At 44.8% G+C, this 13,419-nt stretch overlaps 1 protein-coding gene across 5 annotated transcripts in view; it reads right to left on the bottom strand.

The window, feature by feature from the left end:
* The window catches only part of SV2B (synaptic vesicle glycoprotein 2B), a 219,370-nt gene that overhangs the window by 45,152 nt on the left and 160,799 nt on the right, over positions 1–13,419 (bottom strand). For 4 of the 5 annotated variants that reach the window (XM_027067989.2, XM_027067986.2, XM_027067987.2 and 1 more), the window contains 2 exons: positions 1,944–2,124; positions 1,453–1,604 (listed from right to left, as the gene is read on the bottom strand). The exons of the other annotated variant lie outside the window; for it this stretch is intronic. In XM_027067989.2, coding sequence (XP_026923790.1) covers positions 1,453–1,604; positions 1,944–2,124 — 333 coding nt within the window. The remainder of the gene's footprint in view (positions 1–1,452; positions 1,605–1,943; positions 2,125–13,419) is intronic. 5 annotated transcript variants of the gene reach the window in all.

Raw genomic sequence — 13,419 nt, 5'->3', positions numbered from 1 at the left:
ATATTAGGAGTAATATGATTTTGTATCTAAAATGATGGAGAATTGCTTCTGGTGACAGAATTCTCTGGAAAACCCTTCATCCCTTGATTTCATTATTCCTGTTTCTATTTCTTTTCTGTTTCTTATACGAAAATCCAGTGGGTTCTCAAAGACGAGATATGGCAAAGATTCCACGTTCACAAACCCGTTTCCTCTACTTGCTGGGCACACGGCAAGATTGCATCGCCAAGTGTCCTTTGCAGTATTGGTGATCACGTTACAGATTTGGGGCCAATGGGATGGAAGCAGAGAGGGCTGTTGGCCCTTCACAACCACGCACGTACAATTGCCCATACTCTTTCCCCAAGCAGACTTTAAGCCACGTGTTACAGACGGTGCAATCACACGCTGGAAAGAGTCTGAGCCCCAATATTGCTGATGGAACAGAGCCACCTGCACATCAGGAATATCAGCCCTATTTTACAAGAGGGAGAAACTTCTGTTATGTTAAAACAATGAGATTTTAGGATTTATCAGATTACCAGGGTAATGAATCCAGCATCATCCAGGGTAGGCAGTGTCTATACCAGAACTTCTTAAAAAGATATACAAGAGCTTCCATCACCTCAGAACACACAAAGAGGATGAGATTTCAAGGAGGTGAATGGCTAGGGAAGTGTTGGTTAGCTTCGGGCAGTTCTCTGCTACCCCTATAGTTCTGCAGGATTCTAAATGATGGCACAGTCTCACCCATCATCAGGGGTTTACCGAAAACAATTTTAAGGACGCTGATGGCATTTATTGCCCAGGATGCTTAAAAGACATAATCGAAATCAAAACTGCTGCGTTCTTCCTACTTTACTCTTAACAAAACCAATTGTGAGAGTAAACACTGCCAGGTCTCTGTCCAGAGAATCTGGTTTTTGCAATTATCCAGGATAATAAAATTGTCCCAGCTGAATCGAAGACCTTGTCTGTAAGGGCTGCCCCACTTCTGCAGCCAAACAAGAGTGACAGCAGGCACTAGAATGGAGAGTATACAAGAGTACCGCATGGGAGCAGGGGGCAGGCAGAGCACCAGGATTCAAGGTCATGCCAGGACGCGACCATGGCTAAGTCACCAACTTCTCTTGCTTTTGTTATGGAATCTATAAAATGGGGTTATCAAAGCCTAACTTGCTAGGGGGAGGAGGGCTGGGGAGATAAAGGTTGAAATTCTTTCAAATAGAACAAAGAAAAGAAGGAAGGAGAGAGGGAGGGAGGCAGGAAGGACAGATTGTATTCTATCCAGAAAGCTGTGTGTACTGAAATTAGTGATGTGTCTTCCAGCGTTGGAAGTTCTATAGAGAGATCAAGGTCACACACAGGAACTGTGTGTGAGCTTGGGGAATAAGGTTGAGGACGGCAAATGTTGTTGGATGCAGGTGCCATAGTGACAAGGATCCCTGGGCTTTTTGAAGGCAGTGCACTCACCATAGTGTGGAATGATGCTCCAGGCCATGGCAGATGCATAAATGCCCCCCGTCATCCAGAAGATGCCCAGCCAACTGAGGTGTTCTCCTCGCTTCTCCCGAGACAAGAATTCAGAAAAATAGGCAAAAACAATGGGCAGAGCACCCCCAATCCTGCAAAAAGAAAATGCCAAAAAGAAAGAATCGAGTCATACACTAAAAACGGGCTTAGCAGAAACCTAGTCACCTTACACCCCACCCGTAAGTTCTGTGGTAAAGTAACCCAGTGAATTTGAAAGACTGGCTAAGGTGAAGCCAGTATCGGGTTATTTTGACCTTATACACTGACTTTACAACCTAACCCCTTTCTAAAGTTCAGCTTTAATGTACTATCTTGGAAGTCAAACACAAAACCCAGTCCAAGGTTTTCCAGAAGTACCACTCGGAACTATAGTGCCAGGATGGATGGAAAACTGGTCTATGAGGGTCCAGCAAAGCCCTGCGTTTGCATACCCTATGCCTGAGAGGAGTCGGCAGAAGAGGAAGGCTCCATATCCCTGCACGAAGGAGGAGAGAGAGGCGAAGGAGGCGTTGACGGCCAGAGACATGCTGAGGACTCTCTTCCTCCCCAGCTTATCGGCCAGGCCCCCCAGCACGAAGGCCCCCGCCATCATTCCTAGGTAGACTATCACCCCTGCAAGGTGGGGGGAAAGAGAAGACAGGGTGGAGAGAAAAGACAAGACATTAGAAACCATGCAATGTTCTAGAAAATCCAATGCCCCTTTTTATGTGTTCTAGAGAGTCTGCATCACAGACATAAAAGGTGGACTATAACAGATGTTCATGGCAAATTAGAAGTGCTGTATGAATTCAAATTCTTAGGAATGCCATTTGAAAAACTAGCCTCACAGGTTGCCACATATGTGCACATACTAAAATAGATCAACCATAGCTGGGTCTGATGTACCCTCCTTGAAGATGACTCTTTCAGAGGCATAATCCGCAGAAGGTAGTGCTGTCATTTTATTTTTAAGCAAGCAAGAAAGAAAGAAAGAAAGAAAGAGAAAGATAAAGAGAAAGAAAGAAGGAAAGGAAGAAAGAAAGAAAAAAGAAAAAGAAGGAAGGAAGGAAGGAAGGAAGGAAGGAAGGAAGGAAGGAAGGAAGGACGGACTGTGTGATAAAAATCCTTACCTGCAGGGTTATGTTTAAAGAGAGAATTTCAAGGGGAAAGTGTGACCAAAAGGTTATAAGGAACATGGGAAGGAAGAAAAGGGTGTGAGTGAAAAATGCCAACTACCCATAAGACTGGCTATGTTATTATTCCCCCCAAAAAAGACCATCTCCAAGCTACAACCAATGTTCAGATTTCTTAGGGTAATAAGAGCCCAGCAATGAGCATCCTTTCTTTATCACATGTAACTTTACTTCCCTTCTAATAATAAGATCGGTTAATTTAAGATATCCTATAAATATATTGCTATTGACATGTTTATGGTATTGCAATGAAAGTCAGCATCTTCACGGTCATGGCACATCCCCAGAAGCATGTGGATAATGTCTTCCTACTAAATATTGAGGGCTTACTAATTATCAATGCCTGTGCTAAGTCCCGATGTGATTTACCACACCTGTGAAGGAAACTTTGCAGACCATCCTTCACAAAGTCAAAAATATGGAATACAGATTACATAAGTATCCTTTCACCCGGCCTTGACTGGAAACCAAATGGTGAACACAAACTGTCTTTCACAGAAAGGAAGCTTCTGGATCTGCAGATGCTTTATTTCTGCAGGTGTGTGCCAGGAAGGGCCGACAGAAAGCAAAGAGCTTCAATTAGCTGATTAACTTGAAGGCTGGTCCCCGAAAGGAGAGATTTAACTACGCTCTGTCTTATCTTCCCCATGACAGAGTTCTTTCTTTTATCATTTTATTCCATGAGATGAAAAGAAATGATAGCTTTGGTGTTGTCAATGGTGTTCATTAAGATTTTTTTCACTCACCTGTATTGTCACTTTCAGCCTTTACACACCTCAAAGCCATGGAAGATGCTATTTCCTTTTACGTTTCTGTATATGCTGTTACTTCATGAAATATGCCTATGAGTCTACAGTATATATTAAATGCCTATTATTAGGTAAGCATTCTTTTAGTTACTGGGCATACAGTGAGGTACAAACACCTGAAAATCTTGGCCTTCGTAGAGCTTACGTTCCAATTGGGGAAAAGAAATAATAAATGAGTAAAATATACAGTTGGTAGGTGGCTGATAAGAGTCATAGAGAAAAATAATGGGAAGGAAGGGAACCAGGAGAGCCAGGGTGGGAGGTGGAGATTTTAAATAAGATGGTTCAGGAAGCTCTCACTGAGACAGGACATTTAGGCAAAGACCTAAAGGAAATCAACCATGGGGATGTCTAGGGTAAATTGCCAAGCCTGTGTTCAAATCTGCCATTTCTCTGTACACTCGGAGGATCCACAGACAACTAATAGAATGAGGATAACTCCTCCTCCCTATTTCACCAGTTCCCAGCCCAAAGCCCAGAAAATGTAGCGAGCAATTTCCCACTAATATTAAGTCACCCACACTTGTGTTTCAGAAAATGAGTGAAGACTGCAAACCCAACTCACAGTATGTGTCATGCCGTATGGAAATGATGTGTCGGTCAGTATGCTCTGCTAGACTGAGTGTATCTGTTCCCCAGACCTGAGCAACTAAGGATCTCCATCATCTGGTTCCCTGTAGACTTAATCTTGCTCAGTTCTTAGCCATTGTGAGCTATGTCCAACAGAACTGCCTTACTCACCATGAGGGTATCTTAAAACCATCTTCTGTAGCTATGACCCCAGAATCCCACTACACAAGCCCAAGTGAGGGTCAGCCTGCAGCCTCCCTGATACTTTCACCTGGTCTTTCCAGTCCACATAACTTCCTTGTGCCGGGTCCTGAGATCCTGGCCCCATGCTAATTTCCCATTAGCATCCAATACCTTAACCAATTGGAAAAGACCCAAACTCCATCCATGCCCAACCAGGTTCTCACCAGGAAAGAACTGGGTTCTAATTCCTCTGACTTAGGTAACCCACCTAACATAATTGCCACGTTCAGGAGCCCCACACCTGAGATGCCCCGCCCTTCCCCCCACCTTCCAGGTAGACTGCTGGGCTATCACCACTGGCCCAACGTAGAGTGGGGTTTTACACAAGCCCTTGTACTTGGTAATTTAGGACTTCCAGATAAGAGCAGAGAGGGAACGTCTTTTTCCAAGTTAGGTCTGTTCAGCTTCCAAACTGCATTGGCCTCAGCACAACTTCTTGTCAAGAATTTCCAATATCTCATTCAGCCAACAAATGCCTTGTGGTTCTCTCATGATACCTGGTCAATAAATGTTTTGGAATAAAGAGCAGATGTTGTAAGGAAGGAAGGGAGGGAGGGAGGAGGAGAGTCCTGCCCAAATTGCAAAGGAAATGCTATGGGTGCTTTAAGCCCGCAGGTTATACAGCAATAGATCATAAGAGCTTAACATATACATCATACTACCCAGCTGGCAAACACAAGAGTGAGCGCTCACCACCAGCCAGGCTTCATGCAAAGCATTTTACTGGCATAGTAGATCCCCTTTAATGTTCACAACAACCCCACAGATACCATTACTGTTTTATAGGGAAGAAAACTGATTTACAGAGAGCTAAAGTAGTTCCGGAAGGTCAGACAACTAGCAGAAGTACCAAGATTTTGATCTGGGAATCCCAACCTCAGAGTCGATGTTTAACCACTACGCTTTATTGTTCTTTACAGATAAGCATCGGTCAGACTTACTAGCTCTGTATTAGTTTCTTCCTTCCTTGTTTGCTCCTCCTCAGAACTGCTTGCTAAGTGGGGCAAGGTTCCTTCCTTTCAAGGAGATAAACCATAAATTATACGATTATCTCCTAGTGAGAAAGAATGTTCCATGAAAGGTGTGTGTTGGGTATTATACAAATGCAGAGAATGAGCGCAGCCTGAATACACCTTACTCAACGTGGGAAGGCTTCTAAGAGCCAGACAATGAGCTGATGGTCAGGTTTCCATCTTGGTCATTGGGCGTGTGAATCACAGGCAGTGGCAGGCAGCATGCACACAAGACTGAGGAGGCGAAGGGGGCACCTGATATGTTCGGGCAACTGTGTCCAAGTAGATCAGTGTGAGTAGAGCCCAGTGCACAGCGGGGAACGAGGTGAGGGATTCGGGCCGGGCGGGGAGAACAGAGGCCACATGATAATGGCTCATGAGTGAGTGTGTGTGTGTGTGTGTGTGTGAGAGAGAGAGAGAGAGAGAGAGGAGAGAGGGAGAGAGAATGCATATGATGTAGGCATGCATGCACATGTGGTTATATGTGTGCATGTAGCTGTTTGCATCGTGTGTGGGGGCCTGTAAATCGGGAGGAAGGGAGGAGGGAAATCAGAATAATTGTCAGGAGACTTGCTGAGAACCAACCTGTACACTTCATACTCTGGCCCTACCCCAAAGGAAAACAGTAACATCCAATTAATGTTTGCTTCTCTTTGTTCTATAAAGCTATCTTCGGCATGTCTCAGATGCTACTGTGCACACGGAAAGCATGACGGGATCACAGTAAAATCAGTTACTGACTCAGGGGCACCTGGGCAGCTCAGTGAGTTAAGCATCTGACCTCAGCTCAGGTCATGATCTCACAGTTCGTGGGTTCAAGCCCCGCATAGGGCTCTGTGCTGACAGCTCAGAGCCTGGAGCCTGCTTTGGATTCTGTGTCTCCCTCTGTCTCTGCCCCTCCCCTGCTCACACTCTGTCTCTGTCTCTCTCTGTCTCTGTCTTTCCCTCTCTCTCTCTCAAAAATAAACATTAAAAAAAATTTTTTAATTAAAAAAAATCAGGTATGATTCAGTAAGTCTGGGGCAGGGCCTGACATTCTGCATTTCTGACAAGACTAGTGTTGCTGATCCGAGGACCACACTTCGAGGAAGTAGCAGACCAGAGCTCACCCATCCTCCTGGGAGCACACTGACGGGCAGGGATGAGAATCCTGGCCTTAGAACCACAAAATCTCATTCACTGGTTGTGAGATTTGGGAGAATATTCTCACACCCTCTAAGGGCCCTACCACCACATGTGTAAACTGATCACTGGTTTCCAAACTGCCTTCCTATTCATTTTTTTTTTTAAATATAAATCATGAACAATGAAAGTGTGTGGATTTCCCAGGAAGAACATATTCAGATTTAAAAAATAAACCCAGATAGGGGCGCCTGGGTGGCTCAATCGGTTAAGTGTCCAACTCTTGATTTCAGCTCAGGCCGTGATCTCACGGTTCGTGAGTTCAAGCCCCACATCGGGCTTTGTATTGACAGTGAAGAGCCTCCTTGGGATTCTCTCTCCTTGTTTCTCTGCCCCTCACCTGCTCTGCCCCTCTCCTGCTCATCCTTTCTCTCTCTCTCTCTCTCTCTCTCTCTCAAAATAAATAAGTAAACATTAAAAAAAATTTTTTAAATAAGCCCAGACACAAATGTTTAGGTCAACTATTGTGAATGCCACACAAAACATGTCTACAGACCAGACTTTGGCCAGTGGTCAAAAGTAGCTTCTAGACTAGCAGTGTGCAATCTCAGCGATGAACATTGTGCCACTTATTAAGCTATTGTCACTCAGCCCCGAAGCCACCCTTCCAGCTCCTACTTTGTCCACAAACACCTATGCTCTGCCAGACAGTCCCTGCTGGGCCTCTGCCAATAGGGGGCACTAGAGAGAGAGGCTGAAAGGCTGGAGCAAGAAGAAGGGACCTGAGGTTTCTGCTCCTGTAAATTCCACCCCAGCATCCATCAGCAGGAAGCAGCAATGCCTTTCCACAGGAGCCACTGAATGCAATTAGCAGAACCAGCCACATCCTGCCCTTTCCTCCCCTCCCACACCAACACCGGCCAGGCAGGGTCCCGTCTCCAGAGATCTGAGTTATGGCTCCTCGGGTTTCCTCCTCTGAGCTCTGCAGTTACAATAATGCGGATCTCTTTACTTTACTCCCCCAGTCCCACGGTGGTACCTGCTCCCTGCATTCACTATCTCGGTACATTTTATAAACACATTTCACTCACTCAGCTAATAATTCTTTATATTAAATTCTCTCTGTTCCAATAACTGCTACGATGTCTGTCTGCTGACCACGCCCTGACCGATCCAGACACATCGGCAAATTGATGCATCTCAGAGATTGGATATTGACTCCAGCAACTCAGCTTTAGTAGATGAGGACTCCCAAGCCCCAGATAAGGTCAGTGACTCTTCTGGAAGTTCCCTGCTGGCCCAGAACCTGCTGGCACCGCACCTCTGGTCTCCTGGCTCCGAGCCTGGTGCTTTTGCTACCCACTGTCTGCAGCAAAAGGAGGAATTAGAAAGAATAAGAAACGCTTCTCAAAATGCTGTGGTAGTGGTCAAGATATGCTGCCCCCAAAATATGCCACTTTGGTTGAAGGGTTATTTTGAGCTGATGACAGCTGAGAAACAGCAGACTCCAAAAGAGAGCTCTGTGCCCTCCCTCACATTTGCCTAAAAAACAGGCTTGGGATTGTAATCACCACAGACTCTTTCCAGCTCAGGGACAGCACCAAGAGGCATCAACATAACAAACCTTACTGCAACAACCTTATCTTCCATTAGTTTGCACCATTTGCCAGCCCTGGAAGGCTTTCTTGCCTTCCCCTGGGACTTGTTCCTTCTCTACAAATGTATTGTCCTTTGGGAAAATGCTAAGGCGAAGTCCTAACCATCCCTTTGGAGTGCTTCTGTGTGTGTGCATGTATTGCACATGCTAATAAGCTGCTTTCCTCTTGTTAATCTGTCTTTTGTCACTTTAATTCACAGGGCTTCCAGCCAGGGAGGGCAGAGGGAAGATTTTCCTCCCCTGCACTTTTTTGGGAGGCTATGACGGGGAAGAAATGGACGGAAGAAGGGCTGATCCACAGAGAAGAGAAATAGAAAATTAACGATGCCTCTGAAATGGCTGTGCTATTAAACCCATTTAAAATCTGTCTTTAGCAGAGGAAATTAAGACAATAAATTTGGAAAATTGAAATGCAATGGAGTTATCAAAAATTACTTTAGCATGCAGCAGATAAGGGACTAGCTAGAAGGCTAGAGAGTATCACCCTTCAGTTCCACTCAACAAGCTCAGTGGCATATTAAGAAAATCTGCCGCCCAATACACTGAGGTTTTAAGGAAATTAAAAACCACGATGGCTACTTGCAGAGTCGGGGGAATGGGGGCAAAAGGAGGGGAATGTGGTAGAGCGAGAAGGGCTCTTAATAGTGAGAACACCACACAGGAAATGAATTAGGCCTCCATGGAAGAAGGAGGGGCCCGCACCGACAGGTGCCATAAGAGAAAGAGCCCCGTCTTGAAAGTGAGATGAGCCAGCTCTTAGCCCTGGCTTCATGAATTACCCGCAGCATGACCACGGGCGACCCATTCGGCTTCTCTGATCGTTGCTCCTTCTTTGTAAAAGTCAGATAATGTGCTCATCCTGTGGAGTTGTTAGGATTGCATGACACAGTGGATGGAGAGTACCTAGCAGGACGCCTGGCACAGAAGTAAATGCACAATTAATACAAGTGCGATTGTCGTTGGGAGTGGTGCAGCGTGGAACTGGCTGTGACCTAAGAAAGCCACGGGATTAGAAACATGAAAATAAGTTGGTGGTATTTTAAAGTCAAACCCACCATATATTAAAGGCATTTGAGGTAAAAGGACATAGACTGGCAGAAGAAACTTATTTATAGTAGCATGCCCTTTAAATGTACCTCCCTCCTTACCTGCAGAAGGAGCCAGATTCCCAATAAAAAAGCTTTTTTTAACTAAAACATTTTCCGAGTTTCCTCCAATAAGACTTTGTTGGGAATTTTTTTTTCTTTTTGCTAACTCGTGGGTAAGTGCCCAGATTTATTGCCATCTCCTTAGAGAGGCCTCCTGATGTTCCAAAGTAGGACTCAGCAAACTTTTTCTGTCAAGGGGCAGAGAAAAAAACATTTCTCTTGTAAAAATAGTTTACTTTGCAGATGTCCTATAGCTCTTTAACATCTTCTTCTTCTTCCTATTTTTCTTTACAGTCCTTTAAAAACGTAAAAACAGGGGCACCTGGGTGGCTCATTTGGTTGAGCGTTGGGCTCTTGATCTTGGCTAAGGTCATGATTTCTCGGTTCCTGAGTTCAAGCCCTGTGTCGGGCTCTGTGCTGACAGTACAGAGCCTGCTTGGGATTCTCTCTCTCCCTCTGTCTCTGCCACTCCCCTGCTCATGCTCTCTTGCTCTCTCTCTCTCAAAATAAATAAAACATTTTTAAAAATATGTAAAAACAAAAACAGGTTATAGTTCCCTAGCCCCTGTTCCAAATGCAATTCTGTCCTCTCTGCTGGTATTTCTGCAATATATTCTTCCTTCTTCCCTATCACATATGTCTGTTTGCTCTCACACATGTATTTGTTCAACATCTGTCAACCCCTGGAGGAAGGGATTGTGTTGGTTTTGTTTGAGTGAAATTCTCTACGTCTCTAGCACCCAGCTCAGAGTTTGGCACATAGGAAGCTCTCCCATTAATATTTGTTCCAGAAATAAATAAAATAATTCATAATCACAATAGAAAAATATGAAAAATACAAATACACACACACACACACACACACACACCCAAAACTGTATAAAAGCGGAGGCAAAAACCCTCCACCATGCCGCCCACCCAAAGCTGTTGTTAGCATGTTTCTGTCTTTGTATTTCTATTTGTACACATACAACTACACACTGCATTTATATGGTTGAGATCATTCTGTATTGGAAGTCTCATAACCTACTTTTCCATTTGATAAATATCCCTACAGAGAACATGTTTGTACATATGTCTCTGTCTGTGTTGCTGGTCATTTGCTCAGAATTGATTCCAAGAAACGAAACTATGAGGTCAAACAGGCTGGATGAGTTTGTGGCCAAATTTCCTTCCAGAGAGCTGGTACATATCACACTCTTGCCATCTCTAGAGATGCTTTTCATGTAAACAGAATATACTCTCTGAGCATTCGAGGCAGCAGGGTGAAGTGTACAATGAACCAAGGACTAAGAAGCCATTTTGAACTCTTTTTTTTTTTTTTGCTTGAATACATAGAAATTAAATGCATTAATTATCCTGGGAGGCTTCTGAGCTCCCTTTCTGTACAACAACTTATTTGTTGGACTGTACACGTATACTTTGCAGGGATCAAAAGGAGCACCTCCCAAATGAACGATTTCCTTTCCATTTCTTTATTATTCAACCAAATATACCTCCTTGAAGGGCAATATTGCCTTAGACTGGGGTCTGGGAAGTAAATTTGATAAAGATTTAACATATGCAGGAACCCCCTAGTGAAGTCTCACTTTGGTATTAAGTCACAGAAGGACATCAGGGTATCTGTTTGCACACCTCCATGAAATCAGATGTGTTAGGTTAAGTCAGCCAAGCACTGTGTGTATATGACATCTGGATGCTTGGAAACTTCTGGGATGAGTAAATGCTTTCTTTTGGATCCAGGTACTTGGCACCAAAAAGGTTTGGCTTGAACAACTTGTCAAGTGGAAAACAATCTGGCAATTACTGTGTTGGACTTTTCTAGTACTTTATGTGTCCAATGAACTCAAGTGAATGAATCTTTGGAGGTAGGTTCACTTTCCTAATCTATTGGAAGCTGGGACTCTTTCCTAACTGTCACACAAGATACTTAGAAATAAATGGGCAGAGGAAAAAGGAAGGGGCAAAGGAACTGGTATCTGTTTAGCTCCTACTGTGTCCTAAGTACTATACCAGGTGACATATGTAATAATTTCAGTTTGTCATTCCAACCATGTGAGGGAATTATTAATATCTTTACTTAACAGATGAAGAGGGGCACCTGGGTGGCTCAGCCAGTTAAGCATCCAACTCTTGATTTTGGCTCGGTTCTTGGGTTCAAGCCCCACATCTGGCTCTGTGCTGACAGTGCAGGGCCTGTTTGGGATTCTCTCTCTCCCTCTCTCTCTGCCCCTCTCTCTCTCTCTCTCAAACATAAATAAACATTAAAAAAAAATTAACAGATGAACAGATGAAGAAACTGAAGTTAAGAGTTTTCCTCTCTGACCACAATTTAAAAATAGCTAATAAAGTTTTCTGATATCTGATGGAAGAAATCCGGGCTTACAGTTAAGTGACCGGCTCGTCAATGTATGGAGAAACCCCCAAGAAAAGACACACCAGTACCATTCAAGGACACCTGGGTTGGATAAGGCCTTTGTCACTCTGCCTGAGGATTCAACACACCCCCTCAGGTCTGGCCCCTCAGCTCAGGAGAAGCCCCAACCCTATGGAAGAGTAGAATTACCACTTCTGGAAGTTCTAGGTTCTGCGTGTGCCTAACAGGTCCAGAGATGGAAGTCTGCAGACAGACTGGGGGGTCTGAGGGACAGAAGTCCCTTGCTTCAGCAACATAGCATAAGGGTAGCACCTTAAATCAGGGAAGGGTTCTCTCTCCAACCATACTTATGGGAAATAAAGATGCTGCAAGGCAGCCTGGAGACTTCACCCTCCCAGCAGTGTGTGATCAAGCTTAAGCTACACGCAATATTCTGGGTCAAGCCATGAACCTGTGAGCAGACGAGGCCATGTCTTTGGTGAGTAGAAGACAGGCCCACAGCCATGGTGGGAGCAACTGTAACAGAAAGGAATCAGGTCACTGGTGAGGTTTCTGTCCGCTAGCCCTGGGGCAGTGGTACTTGTCACTTCCCTTAATCTTCTCTCACACTGGACACAAGAGGCCTCAAAAAGTATTTCCTGACAGGGGTGCCCAGGTGGCTCAGTTGGGTAGTCATCTGACTCTTGGTTCTGGCCCACGTTATGGTCTCACAGTTCAGGAGTTTGAGCCCCAAGTCAGGCTCTGCACTGGCAGCACAGAGCCTGCTTGGGATTCTCTCTCTCCCTCTCTCTCTGCCCCTCCTCTGCTTGCTCTCTATCTCTCTCTCAAAAAAAAGAAAAAATTCCTGAGAATACTGTGAGAATCTTGAAATTGCCTTGTTCACATATGGCCACACTAGAAATCTCTTAGAAAAGCAAAGCTTCCCTCTGGACACCTCCCACAGCAGGTGAGAGGAGGTAAGGCAGGTGACAGAGGGTGTCACCTGGGCCAAAGCCAGTGAAGGGAGGTATGTACTGTGGGCATCTCAGATGTGATCATTACCCAGTGAGACTGGGTGATCCCTCGGCTATTCCACTAAAGAAAAAGTTGGGACTGCCATTGTGGTGGTTTCTAGAGGGTGGACCCGTTCAGGGGAACCACAATAAGGCCAGTCATGGACAGTACAGCCAAGAGCCAGAGTCTGAGATGGGAATGGTTGATAAAAGAGCAGGAGAGGAAACCAAAGTCTTCACAAGGAAATTTGCTAAGCCCCATTCTCCGCATGTCAGTGAACCCGGAAGAGTGGCATAAAGATAAATAAATCCTTGCCCTGTGCTTTCAAAAAACTCAGTCTTTCAGAAATAAAGAGGTAGAAATAAAGGAGAAGGGGTGGATCAGGGCAAGGGCCAGAGAGGAGACACAGCAAGAACTCTGGCAAGCCGGTAAGTGGAAAGAGGCTGATAGCTGTACTTGGCTGTCTTACAACAGGCAGATGGCCAGTGGGGCGGGAGCGGGGCTGAGCTTCACCCCAAGGGACCAGAAGGTGATGCAGCTGGTTATTGGCAGAAGTCAAACCCATGATCTTCCAGAACTCAGCTGCCTTTTTGGTACAATGTCTCTATACCAAAGTGGGCTACCTTGTCTTCAAAGCACATTATCTTCTTTATTAGGATAGACTTGATTTGCAGCCAGACTGGAAAAGATCTATGTTTATCTTTAGAGTCACCTGGATATTGGCTCTGACTTCTGGGCAAGATAAGGGCAATGGTATTTATGAGGTGCTGTTTAAAGTCTGAAACTCCCCTGGCAACCCTGGG

Source organism: Acinonyx jubatus, chromosome B3, assembly GCF_027475565.1.
Source record: "Acinonyx jubatus isolate Ajub_Pintada_27869175 chromosome B3, VMU_Ajub_asm_v1.0, whole genome shotgun sequence".
NCBI classification, from domain to species: domain Eukaryota; kingdom Metazoa; phylum Chordata; class Mammalia; order Carnivora; family Felidae; genus Acinonyx; species Acinonyx jubatus.
The sequence above is the reverse complement of the archived record's forward strand: the minus strand, read 5'-3'. Positions and strand labels throughout refer to the sequence as shown.